General features: G+C 37.6%; 1 protein-coding gene across 1 annotated transcript; it reads right to left on the reverse strand.

Annotated features, from left to right (window-relative positions):
- Positions 1-2,813: 2,813 nt before the first annotated feature.
- On the reverse strand, positions 2,814-21,342 carry SYAP1 (synapse associated protein 1). The gene is made up of 9 exons (XM_032192810.1): positions 21,043-21,342; positions 18,114-18,232; positions 15,727-15,793; positions 14,098-14,171; positions 13,622-13,761; positions 12,824-12,972; positions 7,531-7,589; positions 6,436-6,583; positions 2,814-5,004 (listed from the first exon to the last, which is right to left on the reverse strand). Exons 1-9 carry the CDS (start codon positions 21,251-21,253, stop codon positions 4,877-4,879), a joined length of 1,095 nt encoding a protein of 364 aa, XP_032048701.1. The 5' UTR covers positions 21,254-21,342; the 3' UTR covers positions 2,814-4,876.
- Positions 21,343-21,391: the final 49 nt, after the last annotated feature.

The following is a 21,391-nucleotide window of genomic DNA, read 5'->3' on the forward strand; positions in this document are numbered from 1 at the left end:
TAACATCATTTTATTCTATGCTACAGAACAATTATTGTTATAGAGGTATTAGTCAACATTTACTGAGACACAAGGTTTCAGGCCATACAAGACTGGACATTCCTCAAGACAGAAGTCTTAAAGACGCAGAAGCAGGGTGTCCCTGTGTGCCATAAGATGAGCCGGTGGGGAAAAAGACTGATATGGTTGAACAGGGAACTTTTGCTGAGTCTCCAGAAGAAAAAGAGAGCTTTTGTCTGGTGAAAGAAGGGGCAGGCAACTCGGGGAGAGTACAAGGAAGTTGCCAGCATATGCAGGGAAAAAGTCAGAAAGGCCGAAGTCCAGTATGAGCTTAACCTGGTCGCTGTGGTAAAAAGACAACAAAGATGTTTTTACAAATATATTAACAGTAAGAGGAGGACCAAGGAGAATATCCATCCTTTACTGGATGCGGTGGGGAACATGACTGCTGAGGATAAGGAAAAGGCTGAAGTTATTAATGCCTTCTTTGCATCTGTCTTTGCATCTGGCACTAGTCAGACCACTTATCCTCAGGGTACTCAGCCTCCCAAGCTGGAAGTCTGGAACAGAGACCAGAATAAATGCCCCAAGGTTCAGGTGGAAACAGAAACCTGCTGCTCCACTGGGACTGTCACAAGCCCACGAGGCCAGATGGGATCCACCTGATGGTGCTGAGAGAGCAGTCATGGTCATCCAGAGAGGTCCCAGATGACTGGAGGTGACGCCCATCTGTAAGAAGGGTTGTAAGGAGGACCCGGGGATCTACAGGCCTGTCAGCCTGACCTTGGTACCAGGAAAGGTGATGGAACAGGTCATCTTGAATGCAATCACACAGCATGGGACAACCAGGGAATCGAGACCAGTCAGCATGGGTTCATGAAGGGCAAATCCTGCCTGACCAACCTCATCTTCTTCTATGACCAGATGACCTGCCTGGTAGATGAGGGAAAGGCAATTGATGTAGCCTACCTAGACTTCAGCAAGGCCTTTGACACAGTCTCCCGCAGTATTCTCCTGGAGAAGCTGGCAGCCCATGGCTTGGACAGGTACATGCTTTGCCAGGTTAAAAACTGGCTGGATGGCCAGGCCCAGAAGGAGGTGGTGAACAGAGTGAAAAACTGCTGGCGATGGGTCATCAGTGGTGTTCCCCAGGGACTGGTGATGGGGCCCATCCTCTTTAATATCTTTACTGATGACTTGGACAAGGGAATTGAGTGCACCCTCGGTAAGTTTGCAGACAACACCATGTTGGGGGGAAGTGTGGATCTGTCAGAGGGTAGAAAGGCCCTGCGGAGGGACCTGAACTGGACGTCTCAATGGGCAGAGGCCAATGGGATGAGGTTCAACATGGCTAAGTGCTGGGTCCTGTGCTTTGGCCACAATGACCCCACGCAGTGCTACAGGCTTGGGGCAGAGTGGAGAAGCAAGGTCTGGGGAGCTGGGGGTCAGCCACTTCTCACAGGTAACTAGTGATAGAACTAGAGGGAATGGCCTCAAGCTGTGCCAGGGGATGCTCAGGTTGGAAATGAGGAGACATTTCTTCGCAGAAGGAGCAGTCAGGCACTGGGACGGGTTGCCCAGGGGGGTGGTGGCGGCATCACCGTCCCTGGGGGCGTTCAAGGAAAGGTTGGACGTGGTGCTTAGGGACATGGTTCAGTGGGTGACACTGGTGGTAGGGGGATGGTTGGACCAGGTGATCTTGGAGGGCTTTTCCAATGTTAATGATTCTATAACACATCTGTCTTCTAAACTTTTCCTGAATTGAAACCCAGACCATTATCAGTGTCGAACTCCAGCTATAATTCTACAAGTAGACTCCAGACCCAGAGCCTAGTGTAGCTGCTATTGCTTCTCTGCGCACTGCTAAGTAACCATATGCACTTCATCCTCCTTTATGTAATAGCTATTGCAAAGTAAAAGTCAATAATATTTGAGTACCCAACAGTTCAAGGATGCATCTCACAGTCACATGAAAGGGGTGATTAAAGAACAACCCTGCACTTAGTGCTATTCTTTAAATGTGCAGGGTTAAAACTGACCAACTGTGCTGTACTACATACATAGCTCCACCAAACAAAGAGGAAGATAATCAAACAGCAAAGAAAAAAACTAGTTTTGTGTTCCAAATGAAGTTGCAAATTAAGAAGCTTAGTTTACTGACACAATTCATGAAATAATAACAAAATTAAAGCTAACTGAAGCTTTAAAAGAACAGCTACAAACATCTGAGTAAAGTCATACATTTCACTACACTTTTTATTTCAAACATTTACAGTCTTTTAGTTTCTTCTAAACAAAACTTGTTAATATAGATTTTTTGCTTTTCCTTAATGTTTTAAACCTCTACATTTTCCATTACATTGTCTCTACAATTTAGTATTTTATATATATAATATATATAAGTGCATTTTAGCATCTATTCACTTCCAGTGCTTGGAATGTTGTTGTTAAAAAAAAGCAGCATATTTGCTTATTAAATATGTTATGACACATTTAGGCTACAAAGGCCTACAAAATACACTATGAAAATGAAGAGGTCTTTCTGTGTTCACCTTCTTGTCACATGCAATTAAAACTGATAGACAATTGTAACACTGAACTAAATAAAAGGTATGGAACAGTCCTGAAGACCGTATGGGGTTACCAAAATCTTATTTCAGCTTTCCAGGTTAAAACCAGATACAGAGATTTGAAAATATTAAGATGATTTTTGATAAGACTTTAAATATCAGAGCTCAGCAAAGTTAAGCCTTGCTACATTATTGCCTTTTCAAATGCAGAGCTACTTAGTGTTTTGTTTTTTTTTTTTTTAAACTTGCTTTTCATGCGACTTGTTAAGCTAAAGCACTGTATGTAGCAATAATCTTTTATGAAATACTGAATTTTATACCTATAACAATTATATAGGCTATGCTTACATGACAAGAAAGACGACGCTTGATGTATAAACTCCATGCAAATAAACAAGTCATGAATTTGAAAACATCAGTAATGATCAGGCTGGTTTTCAAGAAGCTCACACCTTTGAAGGAAGATACTGAGCTCTGAGTCATCCAGGGAAAACTTGCCAGTATCAGAACAGAACAACCTGGCTTTTCTAAGTCATATCAGGTGTCACGTCAAAATGTGTAGCAGACATCCTCATGCCTCCAGCTTAAATCTGTGAGCAATTTTATTTGTCAAAATGTAAGAGTAAGCATTAAGCTTTGAATAGTCTAATTTTAGTGAGGATGATGGATTTAACATTTGTGGCCTTTAATTCCAGATGTAAACAGCTCTTAAAGCACCCCTTACTTACTCCATGATTATTTTCCATCTGTTAACTAGGCGGGAAAGTGGGCCTTAAAGGTGAAAAACACTATCAAAATAAATTGTGCTTCAGATGATTTGTAGTTGAGAAAATGCATAGCAATAGCAAAACTAATTTTGGAAGCTGAATATATACATGTTTGAGATAATTTTTCATGAGAAATACAGAAGAGCTTCCTGTCCAAGCTGCTAACCGAAACAATTTTAAATAGTATTTTCTTACAGTAAATAGCAGTTAAAACTATTTAGCTCGTTTTGATTCCCATAGAATGAACATCGAGTGAATAATTACAGCTATAATCTTTTCAAGTCTCTTTCCAAAAGTTTTCTGTAGAATTATGTCATTAAGACAGAGCTTTCTGCACATAACATGGCTATAATTCAATTGTACTTAATGGCTCCTACTTCATTTTACCCATTTGCCTTCATACTTAGGACTTTGTGAATGCTTTGCCATGGTTTGTAAAATTGATGACAGAACATTAAGTTTTCATTTATATACATAAAGAAACTGACTTAACGATAAAACTATAGGAAAAACCCATACACCTAATGAGGATAAAAAAAAAAATCTTTAAAGAATTTTTTTATTTAAATTCCACATCTTAGACACTGTGACAAAGTATAGTTTTGAAAACTGCATTAATTCTGAAACTTTTGTCCCTTACCATGCCCTCCCTCCAAATGAATGAGCCAATTTTATACATATCTACAGTATTTAATAAAGATATCCAAACCAGCCAAAGTTCTACATAAATGTTTCAGCACTTAAAAAGAAACATTTAATTTCTTCTCACTCGGCAAAATTAAATGGAAACACAGCATTTATCCAAATAAAGAATGCATTAAACTGTTTTCCTCTATGGGAAAAAGCAGTATCTTAATATGATGACTTAATAAAAACAACAGGTTAACTCAAGAAGGTAGAAACTCTGTTCTTGTTTAAGTATTTGCCAGTTAATCATATCTGATCAATAATAAACCAGTACTTCTTTTGGAGTCTGAATGAATGTTTTAAACATTATAAGTTATTTGATAGGGTATTCTATACATTCTTTGGCTATATATGTTAAGGAAGTTAAATACACATGAAAGCTACTAACTACAAGTACCTTAAAATAATACACATTTACAGATTATACAGGGATCAGAGTGCAAGCACGATACAAGCATTGTTTTCAGGGACTAAGTTACAACATCCATTTTTACATCCCAAACTGAAGGCTGTAGACAATCTTAAGATTCTTAGATTTAGAAATCTCCTTGCAGAGCTTCTTCACCAGCTAAGAATTCCTCAAACTAAACTGTTGCTTCATGGACTAACGTTATCATTTTCAATTATTAGATATAACCTGCAGTGTCTGTCTTTTTTCTTTAAAAGAATGAAGAAGTTCAGAAATTGCTCATATAAAGAACAGAAATACTGGTTGTATCCCAATATGGAATTATAACAATTTTTAGATTCTTTTACGTCTTTTGAAGATCTTTAGGAAACAAAACATGAAAGCAGAAATCCATGTCAGTTTTCAGAAAAAGTTTAGGGTTATAGTGATTTTGTGAAAAATGCTTAACTTTCTTCTTGCAGCATTTCTTCTATTTCCTTATCCCAGTTTTCATCACGTTTTTCTGATTCTGTCACCACCTCATACTCTTGAAGCTCTTGTTGCAATTCCTTTTCCCAGTCAGCAGTCTCTTCTGTTAGAGAGAAATTATTTGTGAGAATAAACTTGATGACATAAAACGTTACTTATTTATACAAAATGAGATGAATTTGCACTGAGTCTCACTTATGTCCCTTGAATTTTATGGACAGCCTTCTTTAAAAACTAAAGAAACCACAAGATCAAATATTCATCTTCTGACTGACCACAGATAGGAATTAATTAATATACTAATCTGTATTCTTGTGTGCACACTATACTAAAGAAAGATAAAAAGCAAATACATAGCTTAGCTGTAAAAAGCATCCATTTGCTAACTTGTTTCCTACAGACTTTCAGTTTACTATCAATGGAATCTCCCTGCATGCTTTTAAGTCTTGGGGGGATGTGGAGGGAAGCTGTGATATTTAGAAAATGAATGAAGTTACAAAGTTTGTTGAATATACTATTAAGAAAAAGACAGGATCAAATACTGTGGATAATTTTGAAGTGAAGCAATTATTCTCCTCACTGATATTTGTAACTAGACAAGCCCATTTAATCCCAGTTGAAGGTAATCATATTTCATACTTCAGGGCAAAAAAAAGAATGAGTCAGAAGGCACTCCTGTGTTTTTAAGCTCTGTTTAATTAAATTTGCCTACGATATGTAAGAGCATGGGGGAATAAGTAGGTGTTTGATGTGTTACTTGTTGGTTAGTACTTCAGCCTAGAAGGTGGGTAATTCCACAGTCCAAGTCAGTAAGGCCAGCTGAGATTTCTTTGAACAAATTACTCATTAATGCCTTATTGAAACACTTCCATAACAAATTTAGATGCAAGTTTGGCTACACATTGGAAAAAATAGCAATTTCAAAAACCAAGGATTCAGCAACATCCATAACACAATGAAAAATAACTTCTGTAAAACATATTATGATTATCTACTTATAAAAGTGTCTTCACTGTAAATAGTTCATTGAGTATGGCCAGAGCCATGTCATTATAGATTATTTTTATGCTATTTTACATCAGTATTAGTTCTTCTGAACCACTTTATTCTTAAAAAAAAAAAAAAAGACTGCTTTTTTTCCTTCTCATCATTGTGAAAGCTATTTGTTGAATGTTAACCATTCCAAACACATGTAAACCTTTTGCAGCAAAGGCACCTGGCAAACTCATAGTCTGGTGCAAATACTGACTTTTTAGCTGGCATCACAAGAAGCCTGACTTCCAAATACTGTACTCTACCTACAGTAAAGAAAAAAACACATGCACGTAATGACCTATGAAAGAGAATGGTAGACAAAACAGTACTTCACCGTCACTTTCATAAAACAGCCACCTAAGAATTGTTAGTTACTTTGGACTTACACTCTTCACAGATAACATTTTGTACAAGACAGGCTGGTGGTAAGAACTACTATTATTTTCTTTTTAAATCAACCTAACTTAGAATTACTGTATTTAAGACACAGAAGCTTTACCTTCTACTACTGAAGTCTCTTCTTTCTTTTTGTCTAGCACCAGTTGTTCCATTTCTTTTCTTAGGTCTTCCTGATTCAGATTACAGGCATCAAAGGCATCACTCACAAATTCTGATACACCTGGACTTGTGGAAATCTCTTCCTCATCCTGTAATAAGATAGTGTTGTAAAAGCTTACCCCAAAAGTGGGAGGATAGAATGTCACCAATATAAACTTATTCTCATTCAAATGACTGCCTTTTAGTTACAGCCAGAAAAAAAAAAAAAGACAGCAAACCAAATGCATCACCCTGACAATTCTTTGTGCAGTTAAGAACATTAGACATTTACTCTGAAAATGATCTGCTTTTCATCCTAGCCGCCTTTCTGCATTCTCTTAAAAACTTTAAAACTGTTTTTGTAGCATTCAGAAACAATACCAAACCCATAAATAGTTTAGAAAAGTACTTAAGACGTATACTAAAGTTTGACCATTAATTCAGTAACAGTTTTCTACACACAAATAAGATTAAGAGGAGTCTGTTCTTTAGAAATGTTTCTGGCTTAATTTAGTCCACTGTATATTATTGCCAAGTGAATGCACAGTTCTGCTTCTGCCAAGAGTTTTCTCTGGCACTGATTTTACAATCCAGAAATGAACAAGGGTCATTAAGTGTCTAAGGTAAAACTTTCTGCAGTGTCAAGCAAAGCTCTTCTTGCTCTTGCAACAAAATAATGTTGCTATGGCAATGCATAATTTAGATTTCCAGCACTTAAGCTTGACACTGCTGAAGAGTTGGACAAAACATAGTACACATTTTTATGAAGGTATCCACTGTGTTTAAATAGAATGCAAACCTTCTACTCTGAACATTTTTGAAATGCTTCTCCGAAGAGTAAAAAAATCTTTATTATTATAATGTACAGGATACTAATGAAAGTATACCTCAGATAAATTATTATTTCTTCTACTGAAAATTAATACTACGGCAGAACAGCAGCAAGTTAGAACTGGACTGTCAGATATTATAATAGTTTCAACTTACTTAAAAGGATGCATAATTAACTAAGAAATAACAGTTTCACGTAATAAATGCTAGATAAATATGTTTTTACCTCTTGAGATTTTATCTGAGGCTTTATTGTAACAGGTGGTGTTTTTGGCCGTATTGTTTCTAGCAAGAGAGAGAAAATCATAGATTACATGTAAATACATACAGATTTCATTTAATCAAACAGCTATTAAATATAGAAAGAAACAGAAGGAAACATCGTATTTTAAATTTTAATGAATCCTGGTAGTTAGCGGTTGAACTCATCTATAGGTGGTAAGGCATTTGCAACAAACACAAAACCTAAAGAAGGAAATTTCTGATCTTAATTAACTACGGCAAATTCAGCAAGCCATTTACTTATTATGAATCCAAAGTTAAATCACTGGAACCCCTCTGCCCCATTAAGCAATCCAAAGAACCACATAAATAGGAACAGCTGGAAATGGGGAAAAATGCTTTCTATAAAAAACTCAGATTGCATCACACGCTGCGAGATCTTTCAAGTACTAAGGTGTAGACTTCCTCAGGAAATAGAGGTACCACCTACCATGGAACTTATCAATCTTCCCTGCTTGGGTACTACTATTGACACGGGTATCAGCTCTTACATACAGCAGACTTATCTGCATGCATACCCCTAAACCCACACAAGAGCACTCCAGAGTCTCACCTTCTTTCACTCAGGCAGAAGTCACTGAAAAACAAACCCTAGGAGCTGCTGCATATTTCCTAAAACTCACTGCACATTCTCCACGTAGCAGCATGGTACTGGGAAGACAATGGTTGTTTACAAGGAAGTACAGATCTTTTTCTTGGTAGATAAATGAACACCCCAGCTTTCTTCCTCAGATTACTAGAGGGGTAGAGGGTTAATAATAAGAGATGTTTGCAGGAACAATTAACATGCTGGACAGGTTGTAGTAGTGATGGAGTGCTTGCTTAGCAGTTTATTTGTTTAAACGTGCAAAGCAGCTGTGAGCTTGCAGCTGTGTTTATTGCAGTGTAGCCGGGTGGACCTTTCCTGCTTACTCAGTGATTTCTGAAGAGGGAATTTTTTCAGGTTTAATTTCTAAAATTAAGATCAGCTCTAATTAAAATAATTCTCTAATTGGTAGCTGTCACAGCTTATACAGCTCATCTGCTAAACGGCCACTGCTCTGTCACATCCTCTTTTCTCCTTCCCCTCCCTAGATCTTCACAGCATCTGTTCTTGTACCCAACACCATGTCCAAAGAGGCTCTGCTATTCTCAGCCGTGGGAGGCTGTGGAACACGGCACTAACACTTTGCTGCTCAATGATGAGTGCCCAAAGCACTGGGCAGGAAAGGTGCCTCAAGCTTCACCTCCTTCTCTCATGCAGAAGCAGCACAGCACTGCTGTGCTGGGCCATGCACCAGTCTAATGCGACTAACATACCATCAGCACTGTTCTGCATCTACTGGCCTGCCGTCATCTCCTCCACTGCTGATGTGCTCTCTGCCCATGTGGTAACTTAATTCCCAAGTAAATAGCTCTGCCTGAAGGAGCAGAATCTAACATTTTGTTATAGAACTTATGTGCATATAGTTTCCAGGTCAGAACATGAAAAGCTTTCAATTTTTCCTTTTTTTCTCCTTTGCATGAATCATGCTAGTTAAACTTTGTAAAAACAACATGTAAGGAGGAGACAGATGGAGATAAAATGAAGGCAATTAATTCTTTTTTGTAGATGCTGGCTTTATGAGACACTCTGAATATTAAGAAAAGTTACCAACAGGCAAGTAATTCTAGTTCTACACCCTCCCCCCCCAATTAGGGAATCCAACCTTCAAAAGTCATGTAAAACAACACCAACACAGATGATTCAGAGCTCCCTACACTTATGAAGTCTTGAAATCAAACAAAACATATTTACTATAGTTTAGTAAATGTATCTTTGCCATTACATAAAATATAGCCACTAGGAAGGTTAACCTATCTGCATATCAGTCTTCTGAATCATGAGAACCTTCACAGGCCAAAAGATGCTGTATATTTTTTCTCCCCTAAATGAACATGTTTTGTTTTCAGTCACAATAGTAAGTTTTACTGGAAGAGCTCTTCGTGTATAATCCAGCAACTTTCTCTAGCAATTTCTAAGCACTTGGATGACTCAAAGATGACAGTTTTGTCGTTCAGTAAGTTCAGTTGCCCTGTTTCTCCTGTAGAGTTGAGACACTTCCACCAGAACAGACATGGGTTGGCAGATTTGAATACTGAACTTTTTTTTTTTTTTTAAATATGGTTGTAAAGGAAACCTTCAGCACTTAAATAGAAGTTTTTCTGTCATTAATTAAACTAGCCAATCAGTCACAACAGTGATAGCTTTTTTTTTCTGAAATTGGTTTACTGAAGCAGTGATATGCAGAAACAGAAATCAAAAAGCTCAGTGGTAAGGGGAAGCTTACTAATAGTAAACAGGCTTTGCAAGGAATATGCTTATCAATGATAATGAAGAAAATCTTTTGGCAGAACTAATGTTTTCTAGTCTTTCCAAATGCAATCAAAAGGACTAAAAGGCAGTAATAAATGAAAGGATTCAATATGAAGATGTACTGCAAGGCACTACAGAAACCAGAGAAGACAGTCACCACTCTTAACAGTCTACAGTATAATCCTATCAGTTGGTGTAATGCAAAATCTGAAGGAAAAGAAATCTAAAAGGGAATCCAAAAGAAAAAAAAAAAAAAAGAACAAAATTACCACTACCAACAACAAAAACAAGCCAAACCCCCGAACTCTCAAAAAAAAAAAAAAAAAATAAAGACATCCAAGAAGAAACAAAATGATGTAAATGCATTTAGATGGCAGTTAGGTGCAAAGGTTTATGAAACAGTGAGAAACCCAGCGATTTCCTGAGTTGGATGGCACCTATGCAGAGTAACAGTAAACACAATTTGCAACAGTATGACAAAAATGGGAGCTGAATGTGGTGAGACTGTAGGAGTGCTATGACATGAACAGTTAATTAGGAAACAAGCTTAAGCACAGCCTGCACCAGAAGCTAATGACAGAAAATTTCTAGTTTGATAAAACTGTTAGTGCAGGGCACTGAAGAGCAGTTCCTTTATACAAGGAAAAAAAGATAAAGTTGCAGCTTCCACAAAGCCAAATCTTGGGGGATCCTCAGTTAACATTTGGTAAGAAGTGAAAGAAGTGACTTTGTTTTCCTTTTATGTTTTCCTTCCGTCTTCCTTTTCTTTGATTTTTTTTTTTAACCCAGACATCTAATTATGTGAATTTTGTCAAGAATTAACATCTCTGATGCTGTTTTCTCTTTCATAGAGAGTTGGCGTTTTTCACTCATCTCAATCTATCCTTCCTTTATAATTGCTGACCAGTTTATGGCTTCCTGAAGAAATGGCTTTTTGGCACATATTTTGATAAGCATAATAGTTAAAAAAAAATGCATGAACACAAAAATATTTTATGAAAAAATCAAATTCTAAATAATAATAGTTATCAACAGCATTACTATACATCTTGTCTGATTTCCAATTAATGCAATTAAGTATGGAAAAAGTATAAAAAAGGAAGAAAAACGAGGTTCATGGTTTTGGGCAAGCACAATGTAAGGCACCTATGACAAGATGCTAGATTTACATCAGAATACAGAACTACATGATGTGAAAATCAGAGGGTATACTTTAGTAATCACTGCTAGTAAAAAAAAAAAAGTACAGAATTGAAGCTACTTATGCAGGTAAGATTAAAAAGAGAATGTGAATGCAATTGATCAGATGGAGTCTGTCAAATAGACAGACAGATGTAACAGACAAAACCATACAGCACAGCACAAAGGGGCAGGAGACTATCTGCTGAAACAGTTACCACAGAGGCAGGGAAGGTGACACCAAAATGCAGCACCTTCAGCAGCGTCAAAGTCAGCTGTGAGAATACAACCATGGAATAAGGACTACACTGGCACCACTCTGCTTTGTTTGTTCTAGATGGGGTCTTTGCCTGTGCTAACACACACACCCTGAACAAATCCTACGAGAAACAGAATGAGGTAAAGTGACCAAGGCATGCATACACACACAACAAAAACAAAAACAAACAAACAAAAAAAAAAACAATTTGAGGAAACTACAATCCTTTTTTCAAAAGTACCTTCTATGCAACATGCCAGCCCAACTCTGTAATCCCCCAATAACCTTCCCTGCAACCCAAGATTCAGCTGCCTGTATCCAAGGAACCAAGGCCCAGGTGAGTAACCTTGGCTCAGATTGTGTAGAAAGTTACCAAGTTGAGAAAAAAAGCTGTGAGAAAGTCTGTAAAAAGTTAAGAAAGGTGACATTAGAAGTAGCATTACAAAGATGGGATCATTAGCAGTGTAAAGACTAGAGAGGAAAATTATCAATATGCAAAGATATATCTGAAAGGGGGGGGAAAGGATTCAGCTTGACACTGATCAGCTGGTTGTCAGTCAGGCTGGCAGTGTTATCAGAACATCAGCACCAGTGGATTTGATGATTTTTATTTATTTTTGATCTGGGGATATGCAAATCTGTTCCAAGGTACAGCAAAGGCTTTATCCTCCTGCCCCAATGCCTATTCCACCTGTAAAAATTCCTTGGAGATGATGAATGTACCTAGCTTTGGCTATTATTTTATGAGCTACTAGATATCTTTTGCATCTTAGCCAGTAACTTCTTCACACTCTTAAGCTGTACATATTCCTGCTTGAAGAATTGGTTTGCATACAGGTAAAGATGCTCAGTGACTCAGAAGAAGGTCAGTAAGAATATGTTGCACAAACTGATCAGCACAACTGAAGAAACATATGCTAAGGAGGCTTTTTTTATCTCAAGGTTGAATCTTGGATAACCTTACGTAATGATCTTCCTCCATTTCTATAATACACTGCATGCCTTTCCATCTCCTATGTGCCTCTGCCACCACAGTAATTTTACCCCAATATCACTAACTTACTTCTGTTTGACCTGAGGCCTAAGCAAAACAACATGTGCTGAGACAACTGAGAGCAAAGGGCATGCTGGGTTGGCTAGGACCTGTTATCTGTCAGGTGAACCAAAGGTACCTGGGACTTCTAACAGGTCAAAAGAGCACACCAGAAACCACTGGTGGTGGAGAGCAGAGTACAAGATTTCATCTCTTGAGAGTTGCAGTCTTCTGGCAAAGTTGGCTGAAATTGCAAAACTGGTTAAAAGCACTGGGAGCCCCCTCCCCCCTTCTAACAAACAGAAGGAGTATGATGAGAAAAGTCCTAACTTCATAGAAAATCAAAGATAAGAATTCTGTCACCTGATGTATACAGTCAGTAGGCATGACTTTAACTTAATAAACTGTGCCAAAACTAATTTCTTCCACACCTGTCAGTTGACTATCCTCTTCTCTGCCTTTGTTCTCCTCTTTTTTTTCTACTGCTTGCTGTTGAGCAGCAAGTGCGGTGAGCTGTGCAGACTGTTTAATTAGGGACACTCTGTAGAAATAATTTCTCCAGAATACCTCCTCCTTTACACTAGAGAGAGAGAAACAGATATTGATTACTACATTTGGAAATATGTTTGCTTTCACCATCTAGCAATGAACAAAAAACAAATATGCAGAGGAAAGGGATAAACAGAGTTGCCTCCTGTAAAAACTTAGAAATTTGTGATATAAGCAATTAAAAAAAATCCATCATTATAAAAATTCTTGATCTCTTCCACAACAGTTACACTGTCTGTTCAAAACCAGTTTCCCTTGCTTGCAATACTACTGTTTTGTATTCTTTTGTCATTTCTCCAAGGGGCCTATGACTATCTGTAATCATCTCTTTGGGAGATCAATTACACCCTTGGATATGAAGTTCTTTGTTGCTGCATTTACCTTTGTTTGGGAAAAATGTTTTCAACTATTTACTAGACTAGACGTAAAAAAAGAGACTTCTTCTAAACTAAAAACAAGGGATCCTTAGTAGTTCCGAATTTTTAAGACTTCTGTTCTTTCCTTTAATTGCTGAACTGCAATGCACATGCAATATCCCATGTATTTGAAACTCGTAGATATAAAATGCTTAAAGAGGAAGTACAGAAAAGATTGAAGGAAGCAGAAAAAAAAAAGGAGTAAGGAATATTTACAGATACATTAAAAGTACTGCGTTAAAGTTACCAGCAAAAGTTACTTACTGTTTAGGGACGAGATCAAACCTCATCCTATTGAGAAGCTGATCTTCTTGTAACATCACCATCGCAACAGGGTACATTTGATCAAAGTCAAAATTAAACTGAACACCTGCTGGAGGATCCCTTAGAAAGTTTCGTTTATCCTTTGAAGAACATGAGATAGTTGTTAACTAATATCCGAAAAAGGTTATTGCATTTCACATACCCCACCACCAAATCCCACTTCTAACATAATTCTATTATAGCACAAAGCTGTAAAGCTTTTTTATAAAAATGAAAAATCATACTGCTGATCTACTTTGACTCAAGTTAATGCTGAAATAAATCCTGCTTACTTCGCCCAAGATCAATACTGTGACACACATTTAAAAAAAGTATTTTGAAAATAAATAATTTAACAAATGTCAGACAAACTTGCTTTGGAAAAACAAAAGCAGTTTTAATCTTTCCAACAAGATAAAAATCAGATAAATACTTACTGCTGATAAGGCCAGTATTTGTTGTTGAATTGTCTCTTCTTCATTGCTGTCTACCCAGGGAGGAACTGCTGCTTCTGTTATTGAAAGAAAAAAATATTTGCATTTGTACTACTTTAAAAAAACAAAAGTCACAAAAATAAGCAGACTTGCATCAGCAAGTTAGTTCATTGTTCCTTTTTCCTGAAAAAAGCCTGAGGCATAAGACATCCATAAGATCACTCTAGGCCTGGATCTTTGCTTTTCAGAGGTAAATAAAAACTTGAAAAAGTTGCCAATTTCTGTAATTAAAAAACAAAAACTGTGGAGGTTTCTTCAGTGTCAGAGTTTATTGCCTCTTTGTTTAATTACTGAAGTAAAGCTGTATAACTGGGTAAGCTGCCTGCAAATAGAAATTTCTAGATTTACTTTAAACATGTAAACTTTGCCTAAATTAAAATTTCAAAATACTTATTAGCATATTAATTTTCTGGTAACCAGAGGACACCAATTCTTCACCTATGGAGAAAAAAATTATAGATTTATAACAAATTACAATGAATTATACATTGAAAAAACATACTGCAGCTAACCTGATTTACATATTTACAAGAACGTTTCCAGAATAATTCTGTAGAATTACACAGAAAATAAACTATTCTAGATGTATAAAAATCTATTAATCTCTTCACTGCTGATGCAAATTCAGCTTGCGAAAATGCTATAATTCATCTGAACGAGTTAACACAACTCTTGTGCACTGAACTATCTATGCCTACTTGCCTATTCACTTGATATAAGCAAACTTTTACCCACATGGATTCATGTGCTAATGTGAATGCTAATCCTTTAGGTCATGCTAATCCATTAGGCCATCTCTCTCTCGGTCTCCCCTTTCTTGTCAATGTAGCCACCCAGTTTTATGAAACTTATAGGAATATTTCATCAGATTCCAAAGTTTACTCACAGATACAAGATTACCCATAAAGCCACTAATTATTCAAACAGTAACAAATTATTATATCCAGGTAACACATTAAGTGAGATATAACCCAAACGATGAAGCGTAAAGTAGAAAAAAGCACCTATTTTAAAGTCTCAGATAGATCCACTTGTCTTAATAGTGCATGGGTGGATAACTCATAGGATTTAGATCACAGATAATTACAGAGCAAAAGAGTTATGGGAAAGCAAAAGAGCAATTATGCCTTTAATGTAAGCAGAGCAACTACTCCTACGGTGACTCATTAATATTACAGTGCAACCCCTAACCCGTGTTTTTCATTATGAAAACGTGACGCCATTGCCAAAACTCAGAAGAAAGGTAATCAGCATGACTGTTTTCAATAAATACACAGGCTTAAAATTCAAAACAACTGTAAGGCAGCAGCTTTGCTAGCACACTGATCTTTCAGTTGATTTCAAAAGTTTAATTTAATTAAAAAGCCAAATCTAAACTTAGTAGTTAATGCAACAACTACATCACTTAACATCATGTTCCTATCCCACTGAATATATTGAAGTTCTGCCATATAAATGTTTCATTAAACAGAGAGATCTGTTGGATTAGGTCTGGACATAGCTCAATTACCCAGCCCCCAGAAAAATATAGTTTATGCAGTACCGTGTATTATTCAAAATAGTGTACGTTACCTGATTTTTTTGTTTGCTGTTCTTGGACAAACTTCTTTTGTTCCTTCTGAAAGTCTCCAATAATTGTCTAAAATAAAAATTAGGGAACCACAATAAATAAATTCACTTCCTTTGTTTCATGTCTGTTCAGATAATGCTTTCAAATGCATTTCAGTAACATATTTTCATATCTCTTTTCTCAGGCCCTTTCTGTAAGTTAAAGACTTTTTGTTGCAGTCATACATTCTACTTTACTCAAAAATTGAATTTTGCCTTTAAACTAAATGAACTCGTTCAAAAATTATATTTATAACTTTATTAAGTTCAGGGGACAAAGATCACAACAGAAAATCCTAGTGTATGGACTTAATCTGAACATCAGCATACTATGCTGATGTTCAGATTACCTTACCTTCTTACATATCAGACAGACAGACTGTTTAGATTTATTTAAGCATGTTTTCAGAAAGACTAAGAACTTAAAGATACCCTTGGTCTTACAGAAAGATTCAAGACTCAACTAAGAAATATATCCATTGCAATAAATCAGACTTACAAAATTGTTAAGTATGACTTTCAGAAGGTGTGCTTTGCTGAAATCAAATAATTTCTCCACCTATGTTGACAAACTTTCATCACAAAATTATGTTCAGAAATATCCTATATAGAAATTAACATTGAAAAATATGGAATGGTCATGGAAGAGTTATACACTTGATGTAAAACACCACATTGTGCCTTTTACAGCAAAAGTTTTAGATTTAGAATCATAGAATCATTTAGGCTGGAAAAGACCTCTAACATACCTGGTCTAACCTTTAACCTAGCACAGACAAGTCCACCGTGTCCCTAAGCAAGCCCCATGTCCCTAAGCTCTACATACACACATTTTTTGAAGACCTGCAGGGATGGTGACTCAACTGCTTCCCTGGGCAGCCTGTTCCAATACTTCACAACCTTTTCAGTAATGATTTTTTTCCTAGTAACCAACCTAAACTTCCCCTGGTGCAAACGTGAGGCCATTTAAAACAAATTTCATAGACAGGAATGCCATAACCTATGTAACAATGCCAATGTTGTTCTGTACTTGAAAGCACAGGCAAAAAAGAAAAGGAATGTTGCTGGAAGTTAGAAGTGAATACTTAAACTTATTGTAAGACATTTTAAGATATAAATTTTAAGCAGTAATCAAACGGATCAATCATTGTGGGTGCTGCTAGGTATAGGTATAAGTTACCTGAATTTTATCATTTACAGAATAAAATAATTTATACAGTTAAGAGAAAAGGTTTAGAATGCTATAGAAGCTATAATCCTATTTCTCCCATATGTAAGCTTTTACGTCAAAATACAGACTTTACATTACCTGAAGTACAGAGAAAAGAAAATTAAACTTTAGGCATAAGAAACTGTCACAAAGTACCTACAGCATATTTTGAGTGCTACTGCTTGCGTAATAAATGATCTAAGAAGCATGTGTGTAATAAATGAACCTTCTTAGTCTATTTTTCCTTTTTTTTCCCCAGCATCATTAAAATTATATCATAACAGAAATTTAGAAGTGTATTTTGATGATTAATTTGGAAAAAGACAAACATTTATTACAACAAAAAATGAATCTGACTGTATTAAAAAAAAAAAAAAAAAAGGGGGAATTCTTTAGTTTCTGGGAAGGGGTGTCTGAGAATAGCAGGAGGATGGGGCTGGCTGAATCTCCTGTGCCTGGCACTCCTGGATGCACGGTCCCACTACAACTGGCTTAGTTTTGGCCAGTTCCCTTCCAAGCTACCTTTGCTCTACAAAAAACACTTGCTGCAGAATTAAAGCAATTGGAGCCTACAGCCAAGAAATGGGAGGGCAAGAGATGAATGGCAGGGTGAGGGAAAAGAACAGGACCATAGCAAGGTATTTCATTAGCTCACTGGGTCTTATGAAAACATACCTGTATAGCTCTAGGCCCTTACTACACAATATCCACACAGCTGACCTCATTCTGAATCTTGCTACAAAGACATTTATGAAACATGCTATAGCATTTTCCTCCTGCCACTTAACTGGAAAAAGAAAAACAACTACACATCTCCCAACTCTAATGTCTCTAATTCTTCCAGCCTTTTCCCCTATTTCATCACTTATTGTTTTCTGCTGTTCTTTCTTATTTACATCCTGAAGGAAGTAAACACAGGTGCAGCACCTAGTAAAGCAGAGTTGACTTTTTTTTTTTGCACACCTATCCCCTGAATGAACATTTCAGTCACATCATTTACCATGACAGGAGATACCTGTAATTGAAATACGCAGTTCCTAAAACCAGCATAAAGAAATGTTACCCCATGCTGGATTTACTACACATTACCACAACAGTATGCAAGCAAATCTTTCAGATCAAGTATCGAGAAATAAAATACCTTATCAATGATACTGTCGATTTTTCCTTCTTCTACAGACTTCTTTATGGTCTGTGCTGTTTCAGCAACGGATTCAGATATCTTTTTTGTGGCAGCAGTGGCGAAATTGAAGAGGTAACCTTTCACAGATGAGAAGAACAAGAACTGAGAAAAGGTATCTTTACATCCAGTTCTCATACTAAAATCACATTTCTAGGTATTAATTTGGATACCTACTTGAAGTCTTCTTCCAAAATCATTTAACCTAGCTCTGACCTCCAAAGAACTGCTAAAATCCTATTTTTATCCCATTCTAGTTCACACGTTCTCTAGCGACAATGATCAAACCATGTTTGATCAAAATTTTTTTGTAAAACAAATTGTTATACTTGAATGTTGATTACCAAATCAAACACTCCCAATAGCTCTCGATACACTGCTTTCCAATCAATATTCTGAAACAATAGCTTTCATAATTTCACTTCAGCATTTGAGACCTTAAGCAATGAAGTAACTAGCAACAGTATTAAAACAATTATATGTTTTAGACTATCAACATGCACAATAAAGTCTGATGAAGTGAGACAAGTAAATGCATGAAAAAGTCTTGGTAACTAACACTTGACATTCCTTCACAATTCTTAAGACTGAAGCTTGCTCTTGCTGCTTGCCCTTTTCTGTTTCCCACTGTGGTGTTCTTCTAGCTCCATTAGAAACAGTGTGACAATGTTTATTTTTCTAAGTATGTTCAGTGGGAGAACAGCAACAACAATTACTTTAAAAACTGTAACTAGCATTTTTTTTTATATGGGCAGTGCTGAAGGGAAGAAAGGTGGCAGGGAAGGAACGATGTAGCACAGGCAGCAGCCTTGTATTGTCAGCTTCCAATTAAAGGAGTCAGAACAAAGACAAGCAGCAAGAGGTCTACCAGCAACCTTCAGAAAGATTAAATAGCAGTTTATTGACAGAGGATCTTAAAAACAACATTGACACTGTTTATTTCTCAGATAATTACACGATGTCACAAACACTTTATTACGCTTAATCAGATCTATTATTACCGTAATATCACTGCTACGGTATTTACAATGCCAGTAAGTGCCATAGTAAATAATATAATTCTAGGGTTAGGAGGAGGGAAGAAGTAATCATGGACCTAAATTGCATGGTAGCTACCGAAGTTACATTTGAGGCATTAGTAAGAACACAAAGCACGTGGGACAAAAAGGATCTTTCAGTTATCCTGGAACTGACCTGCACTTTTATACATGGGGCTTTCAAAACCAAACAACACTTCTGTTTAAAAGAAACAAATGAAAAAACACCTTTGTTTTCACAAAAATTCAAGTTCCTTATCAGTTAGAAATGTAACAAATAACCTTACCATGTGAAAAAAAAATATTGTTTTAACACATGGTTGCTCACCACTGGTAGAATGAATTACTTTGGAACACTCACATCACTTTCTGGAAAGCTGACTGTCATTCTCCGAAGCACATGAAACATTCTCTCTTCATGATACCACCGAATTAATACTGAAAAACGGAGAGGCCCAGCCAGTCCTTAAGCCAGCCAGTTTTTTTCATACACAACTTCCTTCTGTAAGGCACAGAATGGTGGCAAGCAAACTTCCTCCAACTACTCGCCTTTATCTTTGCTATCTGTTACCAGGCTTGACATCCCATCATGCGCTTCGTAAAACAAACACCTATCTTCTACCCTTCATGCAGAGAGAAGTACAGTATCCCTCTTGGGACAGCAGAGGAAGCAGCTGCCTACTGGATAGTTTCCTCCTGACAAGCTTTTATTGGTTATTTGATGCATCCAGGAAAGCTTCCTTTGCAATGCAATTGTTTTAAGCGCAAAGGACTCTGAAACAATTGCTGCCTGGCAACTTTTTGTTAGTGTTGAGCAAAGTGCTTTTGGCCAGTCCTGAAAACAGTCTGAAGAGTAATTTTTTTTTTCCTTTCCATTAAGGATGGATATTCTTCCAATGCCAAGGCACTTATAAAACCCCTGTACGAGGTGGTACTTAACCCTGGAATGGAATTAGTGGTGGAAAAACACTTTGACTTTCAAATGAAAGAGAAAGTTTCGGTTCCTCTTACAAATCTATGCCTGTATTAAGAATAGATACCTAACAATATTTTTATTATTAGTTTGGAATAACAATTTCTCCTAACCTAATGACAGAATAAGCACAAAAAAAAAAAAAAAAAAAAAGAACAAATATAAGGCTTCAGTTTTAGCAGTAGAGTACTTTTTAAGTGCTAGGGGAGTCTTACAACTACCTTGGTCATTAGTCATGCAAATATTTCTAGGGTTATCACGTGTTACAGTAGTGACGTCCTAGTTCTTACAAAAGGACCTTTCCATGACAGACTTTTCTGGTGTCACAGGGAACGTATGCACGGCTCTATTTACCAAAGTTTCTTTATCAGAGCAAATTATAGGATGGACGTTTTTTATCCATAACACTCAATACTTATTCTTCTTAAAATTCAAAGTATTTTTCCCTCCTGGATGATCAGAGAGGACAGCAGATTAAGACTTATTTACAACCACCACCGGACAAGCATCTGACCAAAGTACACGGGTAACTTGCTGCGTTTCAGCAACGCAAGACGAGCACATTAAAGCAACTCCTCAGACCAATGCCACAGAAGATCAGGACACCAGTGAGAACCCCCTTGCCTGCAGAGCTGTGTTTTGGAGGCATTTTAGTTAAGAATCTACAACCGCAGTGCAGAATCCTCACCTACAGCCCTACCTCGCTAGGGATAAGCTCCCCAAAATCATCAAAAAGGCATTATTTTCCTAGAAACGTTGACAAAAACCCATATGCACCACCGCTCCTGCAGAAACAGCAGGACCAGCGGCTAAGCAGGCCGCGTGTGGGCACCGGGTGTGGCGGGGCGGCGTGTGGGGGTTTTACCACTCGGACACTCACTGCCGAGTCCCTTGGCCTGGCTGAGGAGCGCCTCCGAGTCCGCCCGCTCCCGGCTCCGCGCGGCTTCATCTTCATCCTCCTCCTCCTCCTCCCGCTCCTTCTTCTGCTCCTCCTCCTCCTCAGCGGGGCCGCCGCCCTCCTCGGCCGGCAGCAGCCGCTTCTCCTCAGCCGCCGGCTCCAGCCCCAGCCAGCTGCCCAGCCCCCGCAACATGGCGGCCGGCCGCTGAACGGCGGTTAACGACAGTTAACGGCAGCACCCCACCATCCAACGGCCGACCCCCCTCGGGCTCCTTCCGCGTACGTCACTTCCGCGTGGGCGTGGCCTGGAGGCGGGGCGGGGCGGGGCTCA

The sequence above is a fragment of the Aythya fuligula genome, chromosome 1 (genome assembly GCF_009819795.1).
Source record: "Aythya fuligula isolate bAytFul2 chromosome 1, bAytFul2.pri, whole genome shotgun sequence".
In the NCBI taxonomy this organism is placed as follows: Eukaryota; Metazoa; Chordata; class Aves; order Anseriformes; family Anatidae; genus Aythya; species Aythya fuligula.